Source organism: Anomalospiza imberbis, chromosome Z (assembly GCF_031753505.1).
Source record: "Anomalospiza imberbis isolate Cuckoo-Finch-1a 21T00152 chromosome Z, ASM3175350v1, whole genome shotgun sequence".
In the NCBI taxonomy this organism is placed as follows: Eukaryota; Metazoa; Chordata; class Aves; order Passeriformes; family Viduidae; genus Anomalospiza; species Anomalospiza imberbis.
Window position 1 is genome coordinate 42,085,675 of NC_089721.1, and position 23,318 is coordinate 42,108,992.

The window sequence follows — 23,318 nt, forward strand, 5'->3', positions numbered from 1 at the left end:
GTACAATTGTTGAATCTGCGGTTTAAACTCCACAGTAAATTTAAATTGATGTCAAGAGCTCTTTGATTTAATGAACCTAAAATTTTATTAAAATATGGAGATATGGTGAATTTTGGGCAAAATCATTTCATATCTAATAATCAATAAAGTTCATTATTCCAACCTCACATGTTAAATACAAATAGAGAACATCTTATGCTGAAGGATGCAGGCTCAAGGTTTGAAAAGTATTGTCCGTATGCCTTTTAATATGCATCAAACTGTCAAATTTTTCCTTCATTAACCTTTAAAGCATATAGTGTTAGGCACTTGCTAAGGGCAGAACATAAATTTTCTTAGACTTCTGATCTAAGGAGGTCTTTATTTCTAATTCTTTATTTCTAATGCAGTATAAAATTATATCAGACTTTTATCTAGTAACAGATCAGTTTGGCTACAGTCACAGCACTGTACTGAAATTCTCACTCCTGTTCTGCTTTCTCTTATAATGAAAGAAGATAGTGTTGCAGAGTTGCTATTGATCAGGTAGTCTCTATTGATCAGTTGACTGCATTCTGAGATAATTTTAAAAACTTTTTCTTCGGTCCATTATGCACTTTTTGGGTTAAAAAGAAAGTAATGTGGTCTTGGAAAAAGAAACTACTGTTTTGCTGATTTCATGATTTATAAAGCTGCTGTGAGTGATGGATGTTCCTCTAGAATCTCAGAAGGATTTTAGGTTTTAAAACCAGATTATATACCTACAAAGCCCAGCATGATAACTACTTTTAAAGTGAGTAGTATCATAAATGGCCATTGTATTCAGATTTTTTTTCTTCAGTGTATTTATTTCAAGTGGTTACCTGTGATCATTTTTCTCTATTTTTCTTTTTCACTCTTGATCAGTAAGTTTGGAATATTAGATTTTGAAAGTGATTTGGGAGCCATTGCATGATTTTTTCCCAAAGTGTCTCTAAAAGCTAATATATGGAACTTTTAATGTCATTGTGCACATATTGACAAAATAAATGAGGCAATCAGTACATGACAGAGTTCAAGATGGTGCTAAGATCTTTAACATCTTATTCAAAACATCTACTTGCTCTTTAATGTCACTGTCAAGAAGTTTAATTATAAAGTAATTATAATGAACAAACCACATAATTTTTTTTCATTGGCTTCAATTACTAATTTCAGAAACTTTATTAAGAAGTCTGAGATTTAATGCTGAACTATTTCATTAGGATTATTTGTAGTAATATTTTCCAAATGAAATTATACTCTATGAGGTGTGGAAAGTGTCTGTATAGAGGCTTGTCTCAGTAGCAGAGCTGTCTATGAATATGGATTAAACAGTGGGCAAACAGGAACTGACCCTGGTGGGGTTAGAGTCCAGATCATACTTCTACTGCTGGCAGACAACCAAACTCAAAAGTAGGATCAGCAGGACGATCTGCTATGGATCCCACCTCACGGATCTGTGGAGGGATTAGAGAGGATTCCTGGGACTAAACGTGTAGTTGGTACATTAAGCAGAGGTCAGTTAACTCCCAGAGCCTTGCACAGCTCTTTTTTTTTTTTTTTTTTTTTTTTTTGTGCTTCTCTGGTGAATATTTGAAGACATTTGTTGAAGAGGCTGAACTTCTTGCCCTGAACTGAACTGAACCCCTTGCCCTGACAAGCAATACAGATTCAAAATACTCTAGTTTTCTGTGAAGTTTTTTCTTGTATTTCCTCTCCTAAATCCACAAAACAAAGTTCTCACGCTCATCTTATGTGTAAGAATGTTTTCTTGGCTGCTCTTCCAACGGGAGCCAGTAGGAAACAGGATATTTTGAGCTATTAGTCACTCAGAGGCAGTATCACTGAAATTACTTCACATTAGATTCCTTCCCATCTTCTGGGTATGGAACAGTTGTGTGAATATCCTGTGGGATTTGCCTGTGCTCTCTTTATTTCCTCCGTGATCCTGCCTGTGAAAGAGCACTATTATCCTGCATTAAACATGGCAGAACTCCCACTGAAACCTCTGCATTTTGTCTATGTAAGAAGTATGCTGTACCTATTTCTTGTCACTTCTCAGTGCAGGGTCTCTTTTTCTTTATTAGTCAAAGTAAATAGTTACTCTTCAGATGTAGTGACCTTTTGCATAACTTTACCACATATTCAGAGTTCTTTACTCCAGGAATTACAGAGAAAATACTTTCAGAAACTGAAACATGCTGAAATCAAGTAGTTTTCTAGCAGCTCTGTACCACAAAACAACTACTGTGAATAATCTATATTGTCAACACTTCTGTTTATTTTCTTCCTGCTAACAGACTTCCCTTTTCAGTTGACTGCTAAAATGTATTTATTAAGAAAAGATGTTTTGGAATACATGGATGAATAAACGACCTGACAGAAAAAAAAAAAAACCCAAACCATTACCCCAAAACCAGAATTCTAAAAAATAAAATGACTGTATCTTTTGCATCATGTATATAAATATTCAAAATACTGGGGGAAAAAATTCACACTAGCTACTTTTCAGTAGTGTACAATTCTGGTTTTGGATATGTGGATGTTAAAAATAAGAGTTTTACATTAAAGTACCCTTGTGCCCTAGCCCAAGGTATCCTTGGAACTGGCTTTGTTTAAGTTATACAAACAAATGGGAAGCCACTTAGTTTGAATTTTAAGAACCTAATCTATTGTGTAAAGTTGTTTGTCTAATCCCAATATCCTGTCCTATGCGGGAAGCAGGAAGTGAAGTTCCTGTTCTTGAAGTGGCGACATTCCAGGGCTGACTTTTCAGTCTAGCAGCTGCTTTCCAGAGTAGCAATATAACCCCTGCGTCTCTTATGGATATGCTCTGATCTGGTTTAAAGTTTCACAGAATGAGCTTTTATTTCCTTTGCACAAGTTCTCCTATTTTTTCACATTTCTGAAAGATTTAGTAAGGTCTGTCAAGAGATATCTTACTTTTTGAGAGTTTTTATTGGAGGCAAGCACAGTTGAAGTAGAGGACATGAAGCAGAATTGACAGTGCACTATACTGCTTTTTATATTTTTCACTCCCTGGTCCATTCTGCCAGGTAAGCCAAGATAAGTTTATCATGATAACAGGGATATTTCTATCTTTTTTTTTATTCTTATTTACCTTTTGACAATACATTTCTATAGGTTTTTGTTTTGGAAGAACGGTTTCATCTCTTACTGCGGCAACTGCTTTGTTCCTTATCAGCAATGTTTATATACCTAACACCTATAAATCTTACTCTTCCCAGATTGAATTTCAGGTTTCAACTAGTGGAGAGCAACAGAATTAGTCATAAGAAAGAATAGAAATGAAATTTTCCATTTCCAAGTTTTGTTGTTTAGGTTCTCTACCATGAGCAATAGCACTCTAATTAATGCTAATGACTCCTAGGAGCCAAGCAGGGAGTAACACATTGTTTATTCATACAGTGTATCTGTAAATCTATATTTATTTGAAAACTATTTTGGTACTTATTGTTTTTAGATTTTAGGTTGGTTTTTTAAATTTATTTTCCCTTACATAAACCTGTGTTTCTGAAAACCATAAAAATGTGTTATAACTCCCATTTGATCATTTCATACTCCTGTAAAAAAAAACTATAGCTGTACAATGGAGAAGCAAACTAGAAACATTTTTTGTAGTCTATTTTTGATGAACCAGTAACAGGACAGGAATCCACAGAGAATGATGTTTGCCATATAGTATTAATAGAATTGAGAATAGTTTCTCTTGGGATTTCTTTTTGACAAATGAGATGAATTATCTGTTGATTCTGGCTAGAATATGTATGCATGAGAAAATTGTTAGATTTCCTTCCTTTTTTTTTAAGTGGTGTTTCCAAGATAAGACAATAATAAAAATTCTGCTTCTTTTTATTTTGATTGTAATGCCTTCCAAGAATTTTTAAAGATGTGTGCATTTAGTTTTAATCTTACTGATCTTCTAGGATGAGGAGAGGTTGTATTAAGCATCCAGCCAGTAACAGATTTCTTCAAATGCTTAGTTAACTACTGAGGTGATGTGGAAATAAGCAAACAAAGCTATAGCTATATGCACTATATGGTTTGGCCTTTTGCTTTTGTCAATTCAAGTCATTGGGCTGTTAACATGAATAGTGTTTTAGTGAAATAGTACACTGGCACAAACGTAAACAGTGGTGTCAGTATAGGAAGGTTATGTTTGGCTTAGTGTCTTCTGTAGCCTTGCTTTTTAATGCATATGAGTTCCTTCAAGAATGTTTAAATGAATTTGTTTGAATCTTTGAATTCTTGATGGTATACAGGGAGAAGTTTAAGTGTTTCACATCAGAAGCACTGAGAAATATGTGGGGATGTTTTGTTTGGAGTTACCAAGTACTAAGACTAATGGCTACTACTTTCTTCCCAAACATTTGTACCAAAATGTAGGTGCTATGTGTTCAATTTGTGGGTAGAAAATTGTTAATAACGCACCAATGTTTTGGCTGCGCCTGAATGGCACTTACACAGCCTCAAAACTTCCCTATTACCAAAGGAAAATGCCATGCAATCCAGCATCATGCTCAGCAAGCAATACAACTATTGTAGCAGAAGAAGGTGGAAGGTGGTTCTTTCATTCACCTAGTAAGCTGTCTTTATCTTGATTCCTGGCTTGGCTCAGTTTTGTTCTTCCTGTTCTCTTCTCACCCCACTGAGGAGTGGGGAGGGGAATGAGAGCATCTGGGCAGTGTCAGGCCCCATTGTGAGGGAAGGAATTTGTTTATTTGATACACAAGTTGTGTATAGGCTTTTCAGAGGCTAAGGGAAGCCTGTTAGCCTGTTTGAGTTTACATCAAAGAATTGGAACATGAGAAAAAGTGTGAGCATTGCTCTATTTCAGACCCTTGTGAGGGATAAGTCAATGCTGACATGCCTGGTGTGATGTTTTAAGAACAGGATATGTTTTCAAAGAAAATAACTGATTCATTAGGTGATAATTCTAAACTGTGCTCCTTTGCTGTTGGAAGGCACACCATAGAGGCTAGTAGTACATGTGTTTTGGATGGAAGGAGATTTGAAGTCTCTCACCAGTACTTATTTCCTTCCCATTCTAGACAGAAGTCTCTTTCCGTCTCCATTGTGTCTTGTGAGTCTCTTTCAGCAGAAGTTGCTTCTGTGAATCCTGTTCTTAGGTGTTAAGCTTATCTTTATCCTTATCCTCATTTGTAGCCATGAGGACCTATTTATACATGTGTGGGAGGTTAGTGCTGTTTGGATTCACATTAGGAATTCAGTACTACAACACTGCTGTATTGAAGTCCTTTTCTGAGCTCTGTCCTTCTGTCTTCAACAAGTGAGTTAATAGGCCATAGGAAAAAATACGAAAATAATAGTTACTTCTATAATGTGTAAAAGAGAATTACTTTCATTTCTGACTTTTTAAGCAATATTTCTGTATAGAAATATTATAGTTCCTATACTTCATGAGCACTGCAGAAACAGCTTATTGATGTTTTCTAGTCTGTATTTAGTGAAGCAAGTGTCATAATTTCCATTTTTATATCATATCTTTAGTGAAGTAGTCAAAGAAAATGGGCTTAGCAAAAGTTTTTGCTAGAACTTGCTTTTTCATTTCACATTTATTTGTACTTTATTGTCTACGTCTGGGATACAGGGGACTTTCCAAAGAAAATGAGTAACCATTTTCTTTTGCAAGAAAGGAAGACCTGTAAAAGAATCTGAGATAGGGCCATACCAAAAACAAGTGCAGCCCCTGGTTTCAGGACATTTTGGAGGCTCACAAGTTGGGGGGTTTTGTTTCCTTTTTTTTTATTTATTTTATTTTATTTTTAGTGTAAGTGTGGGCACACCCACTAACAGAATTGGCAGAGGGGAAGTAAATGGGTCGTCACAGTCATACTGAAACCAACACAGCTTATGCTTGTATCAAATTATTTAGGCTCAGACGAAATATAACATACAGGTGGGCTAACGATGCTGTAGAAAGATTCATGTGTGGCATGAACTTTACAGGTGAGGTCTTGCCTTTTTCACCTTTTAGTCTATAATGGACAGAGCATTGAAACACCTTAGTAAAAAGGTGGTTAACATAGCTCTCAATGACAAGAAGGTTTCAGAAAATAATCTCAACGTTATCTTTCTTTGCAGAGCTAGCAGTCATTTAAAAATCACTCAAGAGAAATCTCAAGAGAAATCCTGCATGCTGCATGCTGGCACTGGAAACAAAATGCAGGCTTGACCCATAGATCACTAGTGGCAGTTGGGATTTCTGCTGCATACAAGGGGTTTGTCATGAGTTTCCAAAGAGGAGTTTATTTGCTGTAGTTTGTGAGTCGCCCCGGGGATGTTTCACAGTGGGAGCAGATCCAGAGGGATGATGCTTGCTGAGTCTGGAGTCTATATAGAAAATGAACTGGATGAATTCAGGAAAGAGAAAACAGGTTTGAGGGGATATGGATAGAGGAAGATTTTGTTCATGCATATGTTAATGTCAGCTCTCTGAAGATGTTAGTAGTAAACATATTTTCCAAATTAATCTGTTAAAAGAACAGTAGGCTTCTCATAAACAAGGATAATACATAAAGACTTGTGAAGAGCACAAAATTATGCCTCAGATCTCTTTTTGTTAACTCTTGAGATTGCTAAGCTATTATTGCTATTTTGGAATGATGATCATTCTCTGACATATGGGTGAAAGAGAAGAGGAAATCTGTCTTTCCGGTTTTGTTATCAAATTCTATAAACTTGTTGTCCCAGATTGCAAAAAGCAAGATGTATTCTATTTGCCATCTGTATGGCAGTTGTCTTGTGTTAAGTCCTTATCTCTTCCACAATCAGTCCTCCCTCTGGGGAGACATCTGCTGATAATGGACTATTGAATGTCACTGCATGACTTACAAGAACTATAACATCCCATTGAGACATGCTCCACCCAGAGGGATAAACCAAGCATTCCTACCTGCATATATAATCTTGAGATTCTGGTCCACCAGCACAGCTTTTTCTGCGCTGGATTCTCCCAGAGGAACAGCTGCCTCTTCCACTGCCTCTTCAGAGGAAGACTACACCCTTTTTCTACAGGATCACTACTCAACAGAACCACACCTGACACTCCAAGAGGACTGCAGCCACAATTCCAATTGGACTGCTGCCAACACCCTGTCCAACAGGGTGTCAGGTTGTATTCTGACTCTGTCAGTGTTGTTTTGGTTCACTGCATTGTTTATTTTATCTTTTTATTTTCTTCCCTAGTAAAGAACTGTTATTCCTGCTCCCATATTTTTGCCTGAGAGCCCCCCTTAATTTCAAATTTATAACAATTCGGAGGGAAGGGGTCTACTTTTTTCTATCTCAGGGGAGGTTCTTGCCTTCCATGGCAGACACCTGTCTTTCCAAACCAAGACACTTGTTCATAACCAGCAAAGCAAGTTCTGGGCACAAAATATTTGGGAAATGTGCCAATGTGTAAACACACTCTATTTTTATAGCATTGATGACTTAAAGTTGAGTAGCTTGAATTCATACTGAAGATCTCACTTCAAATGACTGTTGGTTGCATGGTTGATGGTAACTTAGTAAAGCCGCTGACAATATACAAAGATAGCATTGTAAGTAGCCATAAGACAGCTCAGATTTTGTTTAAAGGCTTTGACCCATAAAATGATAACTATTTACTTTTAAAATAATTTTAAATGCATTTACACAACCTTTCTTTTTTCTTTTTCTAAATTTGCTTTGTTCTAATCTTTCAGTGTGTATATGGTTTGGTTCACGATTCCTTTTCCTCTTTATTTGATATATAACAGCAGTAATAAAGTGAAAAATAGTAGATACCTGCGGCGTTTCTGCTCGTTACGACCTCAAGCAGCTAAAACGAGGGCTAGCACTTCTTTGTGAGGCCGTCGCCGCTACATTTACGGGCACTCCGAAGTTGTGGAGTATCCTGGCGTGGGTTACCGGCTTTGGTGGCTGGACACTGAGAGGAAACGAAGGGAAGAGAGAAGGACACTTTGCCCGCGAAGCTGAGGACTTTTATTCCCCCATGTGTGGTCTGAGAGAATAGCTCTTAGATCATTCTAAGGCGAAATGGCCCCAAACAATAGATTGCATCAGATTAAATAGGGGGTGGGCGGACAGGGTGGAAACCGGGCTCGCCCTATAGGGTTAAACCGAGATAGGGTTTCACAACCAATGGTGACATAACAGAGGTGGGTACAGCATTCTGGGACAAATAGGAATACAAGGATGGGGTGATTGGCACAGAACTTTCATGAAGAAGCTGGGAGTGGTTACAAGGTGGGAGTGACAACTCCTGATTGGCAGAACCATGTAAGGAGAAACCCTGGGAAGAGTGAGATGATTGACAGGTAGCTGTGGATCTGTGTGGCGGGAGATCTTGGAGCAAACAACCTGGATCAAACCACCATGAGGGAAGGCCAGGGGTACAAGGAACATGCCTAACTAACATTAATAAGATCCCTGACTAAACCAACCCAACCTACAACAGATACCTACCTACTGTATGCGTCTGTTGATGCAGTGCAGATTTAAAGTGCGTGAAACTCACATAAAGAAAATAAAGCAAGTTGTCCAATGCAGTGGACATGTTTCTATTTTTTTTAATACTAGCCCATAATGGCAAAGTATTTTGTCATTTTTCTCTATACTCCTCTTGTATATAGTTGTAAGAGAAGATGATGCAGAAACCTGTCACATCAGAAAGCAAACTAAAGACAGAAAATCTTTGTGGAGTAAAAACATCCATTAATCTTCTTACTTTTGAAGTTTCACTTGGGAAGTTATTGCTTGTAAAGTCAGTAATGGGGTCTGAAGCCTTACACATAGTTGTCATATATTTGTTTTTGATGGATTGTAGAAGTGACTAAATACAATTTTTTCCTTCGTGTATTGCATGTCCTTGTGAAACCAGTTGATGGGTTTGGCAGAACTCCAGTCACATCCCATTACATTTAACAGGCATTTTGGTTGGTATTGTTTGCAGTGAGCTAAAATCGAATAGGATGTGAACAGTGAGCATTCATTCTTTCTTTAAAGACACTGGTCCTTTGGTGTGTGGACTCCTCTGTATTGTTTAAGTGTGCTTTTCATATTTAATGGTTTTTGTAAGGCAATCTGCCACTTTAAGTTCCACGGGAAGTTTTGATGCAGCAAATTGTTTCAGTTCAAACACATTCTTCAACACATGCTTCTGCATGCCTCAATGAATGTTTTTGACTGTTCAAAAGTTTTGTGTAACCTTTGGAGGTAAAGGACTAACTTCTCCCTCCTCCATTTACTGAAGTAGTATACTTCTATTTGTATGAAGCCTGCCTCTATCAGTTGGCTAATTCAATGAGAACTGTGGGGTTTATGATGATGTCTCACTTCTGAGACAAATTTAAGAGACAACACACTGTAAAGAGTTGTCTCCTCTAAAGAGCTTCAACAATGCCCCTGCACCAATATAAAATTAATAATAATAATAGAGGAAAGTAAAAAAAAACCCCAATGGTTTATTAATAACAAAATGCCTACAGTGCAAGGAAGAAAAACAACACTGAACTGTCGGAACTTGTGTTCTGCCCCACACTCACAGAGGAATGAGAACCAAAAAATGCCTGAAAAATGGAGGAAATATTGGAGAAATACCTCTTTCCCAACACATGGTTCAAGGTAGCACCAGCTTTCACTCTGAGGGAAGTGGAGCATCCACGGAGGAGTTCCAGCAGGAGGCAAAAACTTGGTGGCTCTCTGGTATTTACCTCCTCTCCACAGCAGTCGTGGCAGGCAAAAAAATTGGTCTGGAGCCTCTTGGTGTGTTTTCTGTCCCTTGGTTCCCTAAGAGTTGGGGCTGGAACAGGGCAGCCCTGCTCCTGCCAATCCCACTCCATTCTCAGACCTGCAGCTGTTGAGTTCACCTCAAGGCAGATGGAAGATTTCTACTGCAACTTCTTCAAGCCAGGGAAGGGAAAAGCTTTTTGCCTGCACCAACAAAACCGAGCTAGCCAAGCTCACAGAGAACCAAACCTCACAGAGCCATGGAACATCTGCACAATAAGTCCTCGAAATTGCCCATGAAAACCCCCATAAGCTCCCCCCTCCCCAGCCCTGCACATACCCAGTCCTAGGCCTTAAAGATACAGCAAACATTTTTGGGCATAAAGTAGAGGATCATGGAATAGACTATCATCATAAATCATTCCAAGACAGAAAGTAAAATCAGTAGCTTTTATATCTGATTAATCTGCTCTGGTTCATTTCACTGATCAAATTTAAGGTCCTGTAATGCATATTTTCTGTAATAATCTCTAAATAGGAGACTTCAGTTAAATTATTATTAAATTATTTTTATTGTATCAAAACAGACCAGATTTTCTTCTATATAACCGAAGTTATATAGAGCTTCAATATACTTCATATATATTTATATATACAGAACTTCAAGAACTTCAAGATGTCTAACAAGTTGCACTGCAATTAACATGTTGTTTTACTGTATCCAGACCTGGTGTTAGGCATTATTGACTTCAGTTGTAAAGGGCAGTTGGGCACAAGCTGAAAGCAGTTTAAAACTGTTTATAGTCCAGTGAGTAAAGAGCATCCTGAACATATTCTTAATTTTGTATGCTGCACTTATCAATATTACTTTCAGTATCAGTGCCATTAATGAAATGCTTTCAGATGAGGGCAGAGTGCTCATCCTGGGATCATCTTTCTTTTGTAGCCCTACTTAAAATGGAGTTGTTTTCTTTTGCATACATTTATAACTGTTTTATTAGGATTGGGCCCAGAATGGAAATTCAACACAACTTTTCCTACCAAACTTTTTATTTTTTTAGGGTAGATTTAACAGGTGATGTAAGTGATGATTTTTTTTAGAAAATGGTCTTTCAAGAATACAGACCTGTGGAATGGATGTTCTAGGCAACAGATGAATTATTCTGAAGGGATCAAATGCAGAATTTAACAATTTGAGTGGGTCCTTCCATTATTATTTTCCTGATTCCCTACTATGCATAGCGGACCCTGCATTTTATTCTTATTCTTCATATATTAGATTTTTCTTCTTAACATGACTGTATTTGCATTGTTTTGAAAAGAGAGAAAATAAGTTAGATAGGATTTTTTTCTGTTACAGAAATATATTCTTTGGCCATTAGCATAAGAACAGATATTTACTCAGTAGGAAAGACTAGATCTAATGGTGAAAGCTAGAATTAGGGCGAGTTACTAATTTTAATTACAGCCCTCCAGTAATATTCTGTTCAAATTCTTGTAGGAAAAATGCTAATCAATTATAAGCTGTTGTAATGCCTTCATAAAATATGAAGAATTAATACTTTATATTATTACTTTTATGTCATAAAATATTAAAAATTAATATAAGTTTTTGATATCTATATTTTATGAATTTAATCTGAAGTTACCTTTGTGTTTCAAAGCACTTAGCAATGTCCCCAGTCACTCTGGTGCACGTAACAGTTACAACTGTGCACAAAGGTTACATAGTTCTTTTTTAGTCTACTATCCTTAAATTGAATTTGTTATATCTTTGCTCCAACTGAAGATTTTTCCATGTTCTTAAATTTGACATAGCTTTCCCAGACAAGCTTTCACTAATACAGTTGAAGAATTTTATCCTATCAGTTGCACTCTTTTTACAAACCAAATTCCTCTTTCATTCAATTTGTCTACCTTTGGCATGGGAGACAGATTTTTTTTTTGTGGTAATTTTTAGTGGAATATCATGTAATTTTTGTTATGCCATCACCAATTCCCAGAAAAAAAAATCAGAATGCCAGGACACATTTTGACAAAACATGCAAGTTCAAGATTAGTATGAACAACTGTTTTTACATACCCAATGGCATTGGTTCTGTATAACCAACTTACTGTGCAGAACATGGGTCAAATTCATTTCTTGGCTGCAGTACCTTTGTTGACTCAAGCCATTATCAAGGTTTCCTGTCAAGGGACTGCTTCAATAGTCTTTTTGAGGCTTGAATAACTACTCTGAGAAGTATAATAAGGGCATTTTCAGGAAGGGAGTATGGCTGATAGAAAATAGGCTGTTTATTTATCATCCTGCTTGATCTCTGCCTATTAGAGTTGCCCATGTGGGTGAGGTGGGTTATACTCTTGGGTTCAGATTTCTTAGTTTAGCTCCAGAAATAGAAGAGGTCACAGAGTGTGTTTCTGTCATTCAGCTTGAGGATGGCTACTGATAACAACCTTCCTGATGCCATAGACAAAATCCCTGCCAAGGAAATCCACTAGCCATCATAGCTGGTCTATAAAATTTTCCAGTAGTAGGGAACAGCAGCCATGAGCCACCACTCGGTGAAAAAGAAGCTCTAGAAAATGAGTGGAGAGCAAAGAAATTCTTTCTAGCAGATGTTACCACTCACAGCCAAACTTTTTCTTCAGTGGAGGAGTCTACTTCTAAAACAGACCCAGCACGAACATGAGTCAAAATACAAGATTAGGCTATAAATGTCCTAAAACCTGAAAATATCTCTTTCCTGTAACTGCCTTTTAATGTTGCTGTTAGGAAATGCTGGAGCTTTTCTGTACATATTTGGGGGTGTTCTGGTTTGAAAGCAAAACCAGTGAAAGACTCAGAGTCAGAAATACAATTTATTAGGAAAAAAAAACCCCAAAATACATGTAATAATACAAAAGAAAAACAACTGACAGAGTCAGAATAAAACTTGACACCTTTTTGGTTAGGGTGTTGGTAGCAGTCTAAATTGGAAGGGCTTCAGTCCTCCTGTTGTGGTAGATGTGGTTCTGTTGGAGCAGTGATCTCGTAGAAGGGTGTAGTCTTCCTCTGAAGAGCCAGTGAAAAAACCCAGCTGTTCCTCTGGGAATCCAGTGGAAAGGCTGAGTCTGGTGTGCCAAAAAGTTCAAAGTGTATCTAGTTAGGAATGTTTGGCTCCTCCTTCTGGGCGGAGCATCCCACAATGGGATGCTGTAACTTTTACCAGTCCTGCAGTGACATCCAATAGGCTGTTAACAGCAGATGTCTCCCCGGGGGGAGGATTGGTTTGTGGAAGAGATAGAGAAAACTGCCCAATTAAGAGAAGATAAGTGCCACACCTCCAACAGATGGCAATTAAAATACATCTTGCCTTGCAGTCTAGGACAGGGGGATTTTGTCCGACACTTTTTCCTACTTTCAAGACTATTTCTTCCACCTTTTCATAAGTTTCTGTGTGTGGAATAATGGTAGGTAATCTTATTTTACTGAGTAGAAAATTGAAAATTAGGTTTTCAAAACAAAAAAAAAAAATACTGTTGTGCCATCTTCAATCTGATTATGAATCATCCCTTTGCTTCATTGCTTCTGTTTAATCCAAACTAATACCAGTACCCTTTCTGGAGAAGAAAGGAAGTAATATTTGCAGCGTATACAAGAGGAAAAAAAGCCACTGATTCCCTCTGAAACCATTTGTAGCCTTATTTATTTAAAATATAGTTGCATTCTTTTTACGAACTTTTATTTGTGTTTTCTTAGAATTGGCTCCAGTGTGTTTTCTAGAATGGCAATCCTGCACAACTTTTCCAGAAAAGGTTTTTTCTTTTGTAGCTGTGCTTTATAATTACAGACAGAGGTAAATAGTTTATCTTCTGAGGTTTCATGCAGAAAGAATGAAACAAAGGAGAAAGGAGAACTATAAAATTATGGCAAATAGCTGCTTAGATTTGATATTCAACCTGATGGTTCTATTTCTTACTATTTTATCAGATACTCTCTCTTTTGTGCTTTATCGTTGTTACTATATGTTGCTAGAGATATTGTATTTCACTTAGATTTGACTGTTTATGTACCATCTAAAAACATCTCCTATCTGACATCTCAAATCCTCGTAAAGTCATGCATGCTCCTTAATCACCATTTTAACATCTACCAGTCACACTGTTCAAATGTTCTCTAACATTTTTAAGGTTTTATCTTAGTCCTTAATATTTCCAGTTTTTAAATGGTTCCATGGAACAAGATAAAAATATACAATATAATAATTTGTTGTTAGAACTGTGAAAGGAATTTTAAAAAGCACAGAAATGCTAGCAGTTTTCAACAAATGTGTGACAAAAAATAGTTTACTTGATGCAGGTTCAGTTTGTATTCATCAAAACCAAATTGATTTGAAATTACACACAAAGGCACATTGATTTTCATTTTATAATTGTGAAAGCAGTTCATTAATTTATAATGTCTGTGTGTGGAGTAAAAGAAAAAATGTTGCAGTCTTGCTGTTTATCACTTGTGGATTCCAGTTTATGGCTACAAATTGATTTTAGAAAATGTTTTTTGAGTGATTAGGATTTCTTAACCTGAAGGAAACATTAACATGTTTTCATATATATATATATATGAGCTGGAAATATACACTCACAGCCCAGAAAACCAGTTGTATCCTGGGCTGCATCAAAAGGACCATGGCCAGCAAGTCGAGGGAGTTCATTCTGCCCAATTTTGCTCTGCTGAGACCCCACCTGGAGTCTTGCATCTGGCTCTGGAGTCTTCAGCAGAAAGAAGACAGGGACCTGCTGCGGCAGGTACAGATCAGGGACACAGAAATTATCATAGGGCTGGAGCTTCCCTCCTTCAAGGAAGGGCAGAGAGACGGGCTTGCTGAGCCTGGAGAATAGAACACTTCAGGGACACCTTATTGTGGCCCTCCAGTACTTGAAGGGAGCCTACAAGAAAACTGGAGAGGGAGAGACTTTTTACCAATCTCTCCAAGACAGGACAAAGGACAGTGGTTTTGAGCTGAAAGAAGGTAGGTTTGGATTAGACAGAAGGCAGAAAAGTTTTATCATGAGGGTGTTAAGACACTGGAACAAGTTGTTCAGGGAGGTTGTGGATGTTCCCTCACTGGAATTGCTCAAGGTCAGGTTGGATGGAGCTTTGAACAACCTGGTCTAGTGAAGTATGTCCATGCCCAGAACCAGGGGAGAGGATTAATTGACCTTTAAAGGTCCCTCCCAACTGAATCAATTCTGTGATTCTCTAATTCATAGAATTCTATATTTTGCTCCATTATCTGCACAGTAGGCATATGTTATTGTCCAAGTATGTCACAGAAATAAGATAGCCATGGAACACCTCACTGAAAGATCTTATCTCTTTCCATCATATTCCAGTAAGGAACTGATCTGTCAGAAAGGAAAACCTTTTCTCCATAAGTTTCTCTCTTGACTTTCTGAGCCTGTAAAATGTACTCTAGGTCTGTTTTGCTGCACCTTTGCTATGTGTCTGTGTGCACATCTAGTGCAACTGTAATCCCAAATTATTTATAGATTACTTCTTCTAAAATTAAGCTATGTTTCACTCTTGAAAACGGTTTTGGGTGTGAGTTGAGTGAGCAACACTTTTTAGCAGAGGCATGTACTATGCTAGAGTGTCATTGATGACTTTCATAACTCTGAAGCAAAGGTAGACGTTTCAGTCTCTATGCAGTAGAAGACTAACCATATTTACTGGCAAAGGTTCGGGTCTCTTTTTCATGTAAATGGATTCCTGAGGGCTTAAATTATTTTTAAAATACATTGATGGATATTCTTTGCAAGTTTCATAGAAATATAAGTAAGTAGCCTTTACTTTCCCTTGTTGTCCTGTAGTGTGATGTATTCAGCTCAAAACAGAGAACATTTATAACTACTAAAGAGGCAGATCAGATCAGGACAGAATCTTGACTTTTTGGGTAGAGCTCTGATGGAGTTTCAGCTCTTCATAAACTGCATTATTCCTTTTAATGAAAGAGGTTTTTTATGTATGCTCTTTGAAAATATTGTACACTGAAAACTTTCAAGTAGATCTTCTGCACTCAGCAGTGCTTTTGTGCTGGCTGTCACATTTTCTGTGTTGTTCACACCTTAATTCTTTCACACTTTAGATTCCTCGTGCAGCATTCTGCACATAGCATGTCTCAGTGAGAAAAAGAAAAATAGTGCATTTTTAATTAAAACATTCACATAAATTGAAAGGGTAAATTGAAGAGTTGTTCCTGTCACTGGTGTGATTAATCCCACTGAAGACAAGAAAGCACAAGGAAAGGATTTTTTCTTTGAATTTGAGGAAGATATGTGCCCTAATACTTTCTTTAGAAAACAGATGTTGGGTCCAATGACATAAAAGTGGCTATTTAAGAGATGCCTTTCTAGTCTGTAGTCTTACCAGTGCCAGGTGCCAATACAGAAACGTAGAAGAAAAGTTGGAAACAGAGGAAAGATTACCCTGTGATATATACATCGCCAGTAGCTTAGTAAACCTTTGAGAAGGAGTTTCATCAGCACCACTGGGTTTATGAACATTGACAAGTTGTGGGTTTTTTAGTCAGTTGGCCAATGGCATTCAAAGCATCCTATTGCTTTGAATTCCCAGTTTAGTTTTATATTGTGTAAAAAGTACTTACATCTGTTTATTTCAGACCTACTAATAAATTACTTTACTGAGTCCATTACTTATTATGTTACAGTGCTTTTGTTAAAGTAGTAATTAAATTCCTATTTGCCACCTTTACCATTTCATAATTTTGGAGTGTTTTGCTGTCTTCCCATCTAGTTGTCTCTTTTTCAAGCTATTCTCTCCTCATACAGAAATTACTTTATTCTTCTAATAGCATATATTGCTTTACTCTGTGTTGTCTTGTTCTGAAGTATTTTTTGAGGAAGTGTAATCAAGACAATATACATCCTCTAGTTTCTCACACAGACACTCTTGAGTAACAATGAGATGTTTTGTCATCTTTCAAAATCCTTTTTCCCCTACCTTCCTATTAATGTTAATATTTTAACTTCTCAAATACCATATATGATTTTTCTGAAAGCTCTTTTTTTCTCTGTCTGTAAAAGGAACAGAATTTCAATGACAGCCAGGTATGTTAAGTAGGTTTGCTTGGAGATCAGCTTGAATATCTCAAGAAACAGAGCTTGGTATAAAATCTTTTGAGCTATTCAGAGTTTAAACATATATGTTTCCTCAGATTCAGCCCTGTCCAGAACAAGGAATTCAAAATCCATTGAAGTATTTGCAAGCAGATTCTGAATCTCTTCATGCTATGACATCTTATGGAATTTGCAGATAAGGCAAATAAAGATGCTAAGTACGCTATATTACCTGGTATTTGAATGTAACCCATCATATCTGATTTTCTTTGTCTGAGACAGCACTTCACTCTTTGAGTACAGCCATGAGAAAGCATATCTCATGTTTTAATTTAGTCAGAAGTCATCTGTTCCTCAGTAGCAGGATAAACAATTGTGATTTGAATTCCCCATTTATATTTCTATTCATATAATGTAATGATGATTGGCATAAATTGTTGTATGTATTAGTCATTGTAATAGAGTTTCCCCAGAAGATCGTTTTAGCTAACTATTTTAAAGCAGATGTCTATGGTTTTATGTGTTTATTTTCATTTAATTTTTGTCAATAGCTGCAAGAAGTCATTATCAGGTAGCAACATGCTATCCAATTGACATTCCTCCGGCAGTCATGCTCATAGTAGAATATTCCATTTTTATAAATATGAGGATATCTTGCTAGATATAGGTGAAACTCTGGTGGATTTGACTGTATATGTAACTATAGGTGATATTTAATTTGGTAGAAAGAGGTTTAGTATTTTTAAAGGCATTTTATTTATCTCATATCACGAGGGCAGACTTTCACTTTTTTCATTATTTTTTTTTTAATGTAGACAGAGTTTCCCACTCAAGCACTTTTGAACCCCCTAAAGCACAAAAGTGTTTGCCAACTGAAGCAGGCTAAACAGCGAGCTACAGAGGTGGTTGGGCTGGAGCACAGGCCCAGCCAGCAATGGCTGAGGAGCCCGTCTTGGAGAAAGACATCGGACTGAGATCTGTTAGAGGTCTGCTGACATTCCTTCCAATACAGATAATCTCATGATACTTCCAAAAGTCATTATTACTGAGAAGTTTAGGTTTTGTACCAATGCCTCAATTAAAAATCAAATTTTATATAATTTTTATAGCTTTTTGTAGTATCTTAGTAGAGACAAAGAAGGATCTTTGACAAAATTTATGGTGTGGAACTGCATATGAGAACTAGGTTACATTAAGGTAATAAGAATAAAAAGGACAGAAAAAACATGCATGTTTAAAGCATCAGAAAGTACTAGAATAATGCTGGCACAAATCCATTATTGACAGTATTTATTTCTAGTACTAATAGAAATACTAAAAATGTCTTTGATTATTTTCATTTTTTAATGTTAAATACAGTGAAACATGCAAAAGATCATTGTTCAATTTTAAAATCATGTGAAATCTATTTGAAATGTGTATGCTCTGTAAAAAGAAAGGACTGTGGAAGAGAGATCCATATTGGACTCTGTGAAAGTGTTCTCAGACATGTGGCCATGACTCACTACCTAATATGTCTGAAGTGGGTAAGAAGTTTTGAAGACAGAGATGCTTGCATTTGGGATGAGGAGCTGAGGTGAAAATAGAATGATAGTAGGAGCACAAGGACATTGTTACAGGAACCAGTACCTGCTCAAATACCCCTTCTTTTCATGGAAGAGGCATTTTTAGCAGTCCCCTGCTGTCAGCAGGGTGACCTGTGGATATTCTCAGTTCAGTCAGAGAGAAAAAGAGAAGGTTTTTCTAACCAGGCAAGAGCCTGGGAGACAGTTGGGAAAGAATGTAAATAATTCTCTAATCTATCTTGTTGTTCACATTGTTTGTAGGTAGGTTCTGCCACCGTGCGTCATTCACTGCACACCAACGGTGTGAGATGTTTTTACTCTAAGACCAATGAAATTAGTCCGCACGATGTTCTCTATAAATAGAGCAGTGCATTTGAAATAAATCAGAGTTCATTCTCTTTGCCTTTGATTTGGAGTCATTTTTGTTCCCGTCCTGCTCTACAGCGACAGTGACCCTTACTCTTACAGTGTATTATGGGGCTTTTTAGTTACCTGTTGCAAACATGGGATTTATTAACAACAATTTTATAAAATGCAAATGCATCGACCTAAGTACTGGCCTGACCTTCCTTTCATTGCAGATTCTTCTACATACTCTCTATTTGTGCTGTTCTTCACTTACCCCTAGAGATTGCTTTTAACTTTTGAGTATAAATTGAAATTCATGGTATCTTGCCAATGTCTTTACTACATTACCATCAGCCATATATTTGAAAGTAAATTGAAGTAAGATCTGTTTAAATTCAAGCTACTCATCTTCAAGTCACAGGAATTGTAGGATTAAAGAATGTTTATGCTTTGGCATATTCACTAATCTTCAATAAATTCAGCCTTCAGGCCCCACAAAGGAGTTGTTTTAGCATGAGACATCAAGAAAACAAGTGGTGGTGCACTGCATGGCCAGTTTCAGACTTCATAGACATGACTATTTTCTAACATGGTGAGATCCACCCAGTCCTGTCAGTTAAGGACTGATGCTGTATCCAGCTAGAAAATCAGGATTTGGTCATGGGTGAAAATCTAGAGATTAGTTATGAGAAACAAGAGAGATTCTCATTTGGTTCTATAGTTAGTTGCTTCCTTCATGATTTAATCTTAGTTAAACAAAAAATGAGTGCATCCCAGAAAAGTATATTGGAAGAGTATCTTTATGCTTTAAATTAAAGCTATAATAAAACTCCAGAAACTAAAAACAGGTACAAAGATGCATATTGCTTAGAGCATCTACAACATCAGTCACCCCTAATCAGCCTTAACTAAGCTTGAGATTAGACCAGGTACCTGAGTGACTGAAAAGTTGACATGTATCTTTCAGAACAAAAATCACAAAGACTACTTGAGATTTGTGTCACCACTTGACAATTCTATTAATTCAAGCAGATGTTGGGAGCCAGGAATTTGCACAGATAAATTATCTTTAGGAAGCATCAGCCTGGATCACCGAGTGCCTCCAACTGTTTTATTTTGTTTTTTATTTTATTTTTTTAAAATCTGAAGTATAATTGATCCCAAGTTACAAAATGTTTATAGTAATTACATCAAGTACTACATTTTCATTATATATATAGAGAGAGAGTTTGGGTATCTTTTTGATTTTAAGAAATAACAAATAGTTAAACTTCTGGTTTGTATAATACCTAAATATGACAAACAGAAGAGAATATATCCTTTTATACTCTTAAATTGTAAGAGGGTCTTCATTGCATCTTATTTCTTCATTACATACTTATTTCTGGTCAGAACTGTGTTAGTAAGAAGTAGTGCCTTTTTCAAATATTTACCTGTTTACTAATTTAACTTTCTGCCATCAGCATCCTATTCCTGGAAGGTTGAAATTCAGCTGGAATGATAGTAGTTGTACCCTGTAGTACCTAATGCATCAGTTTTGACTGCTGTATGGCTAGAAACACTCATGTTAGATGGATGACTGCATGAGATTAAAGTACCAATTTCTCATATGACAGCTGCCAGTTTCAACAAAAATTAAGTAATTAGCTTTTAATCTGTTCTGCTGTATCTGTGATATGAAGTGCTGAAAGTGTTCAGATTTCTTTCTCCAGCAACTTTTCCATAAATAAACATTTCTTTTCTAGAATGGAGTCCCTCCTTTGGTTTATCTTGTCTTAGAGTTGCAGTTTATCAGAGTGAAAACTGCTTAGCATGTTATGTCTAAAAAATGGTATTTATGAAGACAATAAAAATTATATATACATGTGTTATTTGTAGATGTACCCATTCCCAATTGTATTCACACCTTAAATATGCTTTTTACCATCCTGTTTTTATAGCCAAGTGAAATTCTGAGTCATACCCTATGCTGGCTTTGGAGAAGCAGTTACTCATCTCAGAACTGTTTTCTGCTTGCAGGGTCCTTCAGCTTTCAAAAAATAAACTTCAGTACAATGCAAACAAACAAAAATAAAAACCCACCACCAAAAAAAAAAAAAAAAAAAAACACAACAGCAGAACAAAGAAAGCCAAAGAACCTACCAACAATACCAAACTAGCTTTTACATGCTTACCTATCTATATCTATGATTCAAAGCTATGGTTTTGGCAAAGAATGAGCCTGAAAAGGCCATAACCAATGGGATGGTTATTTAAATGTTGCATATTATATTGTGCTTTTAACAGAATTTAAGCTTTGATTAAAGGCATAGTTTTGCTGTCCTATCTCATACTGGGGTGTGGGACATTCCTCCTGCTACATCATTAATGCCTTTATAGAACTCTGGATGTATAATTTTAAGTTTCAGCCTTACTGAAATCCTATTTAAAACAAGGCCAACTCTGGTCTAGTGAAGCTTATCTCACTTGACCTTTTTCCTAGACTGTGGCAGAAGCAATTCACAGCCTACAGCTAAGAGTACAGTGGCACACAGCAATGGTTTTACATTTGTGTGGTAATGCTAAGTCATACTTACTTCCCTTACTTGCAGTCACACATTTCTACAGTCCGATCAGTACAGTTGTGTGCATGGCTGTTGTTTGTCTGAGTCAACAGAATGACCAGGTTTAAGAATCTAAGTGACCTTTTTTATTTCCATCTAGTACTAGTGTACATTCTATTGAATCAGACCTGGGAGAAGTGTTTTACCAGCAATAGCTAGCACTGTTTTTATGACATTCTGATTTTAAAGGTTAGAGATGTAGAACAATGTTGGTGACAGACTTTGAGGGTACCAACATGAGCTACATGCTGGAGTCCAGTTAAATTTCCATTTGTGTTGTTGAAAACTCTCTAGTGCTTTTAAAGCCATAACCAGACTTCTTAGTACTGGCTCAGGAAAACTGTCCTGTAGCCTCAGTCAGACCAGTGAATGTTTGAGTACAAAACAAAACCTTTTAAAAATCAGTAGTGTAAGGTTTTGCTTATCTGGAGACTGCCTTTAACAACAGATAGTTTTATGTATTTAATCACAAGGAAGTAAATCGAGCTTCTCTTCTACTGACTTCTGAAAGTTACATTCTTAACTTACATTTATCATTTCCATTTGCTTTCTATTTAGACAAGCAATCTGTGAAGTAACCACCAGACCAATCAAATACTCAGCATAGGGTTCACTTGATCACATGAATTGGATACCACAACAGGTCAGATTTTCCCTGATCTGGCTGAGGAGGTTAGCTACAGTCTTCTAGCTTTTGCAGACATTATGTTGTGCTGGAATTAAAGCCTGAACTAAGTCTCTCAGTTGGACAGGTTTTTTCCAGCGCTGTGCTAAGGTCTTCCTTAACCTCTTCTAGGAGGAATAAAGGTACACTAGGACAGTGTCATTATGATCTCAGTTTAGAGAAAAGGTGACTTTCACCTTTTTATAGTGTAAAATGAATGCATAGTAGGTAAAGTAAGTTCACAGGATTTATTCACATGAAGTTATATGAGTTTCTTAATGCACTTTTTCTTTCTTTGCAGCTATTGGCTGACAAACAAGGTCCACATTAAACGACCCAGCACTGGTCTTCTCATGTATACACTTGCCACCAGATTTTGTGATGAAATTCACCTGTACGGATTTTGGCCATTCCCAAAGGATTTACATGGAAAACCAGTCAAGTATCACTATTATGATGATCTGAAGTATCGGTACTTTTCTAATGCCAGTCCTCATAGGATGCCATTAGAGTTTAAAACATTGTATGTGTTACATAATAGAGGAGCACTTAAATTAACAACAGGGAAATGCATACAGCAATAAAGCACAAGTATTGTACAATAAATACAGAATACACACCTCATCATAAAGATGTTGTGAAATGGCAATGGGACCACAGTGGGGATTTGTTTCAATACCCAATAAGTCATTGGAGGAACGTTTTATATCAGAAATACATAACCAGCTGTTATACCTGTAAAGTGCTATATAACTAAGCTATCTTGACTGCAAGGGTTCAAGTGCCACTTTCACGAGGAACAAAGCTTGAATGTATGCTCAGTAGTGTCTACAGGATGCAGTGACACATTCATCACGAATTAAAGAAGAAAAAGAGCCTGCCAATTCACAGTTGTGGTCAGACAGCCCACACAATAATACTCAGTAGATGGAATATTTACATGAGTAAATAAATGAGACTTTGGCAGAAAATATCACGATGGATTTGAATAGAGAAAGTGAAGTCTGTAAAATCAAAAAAATCAGCAAATGCCTTCAGTCAGAGAACTGTTTCTGATATTGTAATATAACCTCAGCTTTTGTTGCAGTTTTTCTTATTGCCGTTGGTTGGGTTTTGTTGCTTTTAAGTTTTGGAGCCCTTACAAGATTTCAAGGATGTTATGAGTAATTAAATTTTTTATCTTATGGAATTGTCTTAAGGAAAAAAGATTTGTAAGCATGGGAGAGTGGAGTGGAACATCAAATATTTTATCAAGTGTTATAGTCT

General features: G+C 36.7%; 1 protein-coding gene across 2 annotated transcripts in view; it reads left to right on the forward strand.

Moving 5' to 3' along the window:
* ST8SIA4 (ST8 alpha-N-acetyl-neuraminide alpha-2,8-sialyltransferase 4) overlaps window positions 1-22,747 on the forward strand; it is a 57,934-nt gene extending 35,187 nt beyond the window's left edge. For both annotated transcript variants that reach the window (XM_068177562.1, XM_068177563.1), the window contains exon 5: window positions 22,354-22,747. In XM_068177562.1, the coding sequence (XP_068033663.1) occupies window positions 22,354-22,636 (283 nt within the window). In that variant the 3' untranslated portion in view covers window positions 22,637-22,747. The remainder of the gene's footprint in view (window positions 1-22,353) is intronic.
* Window positions 22,748-23,318: the final 571 nt, after the last annotated feature.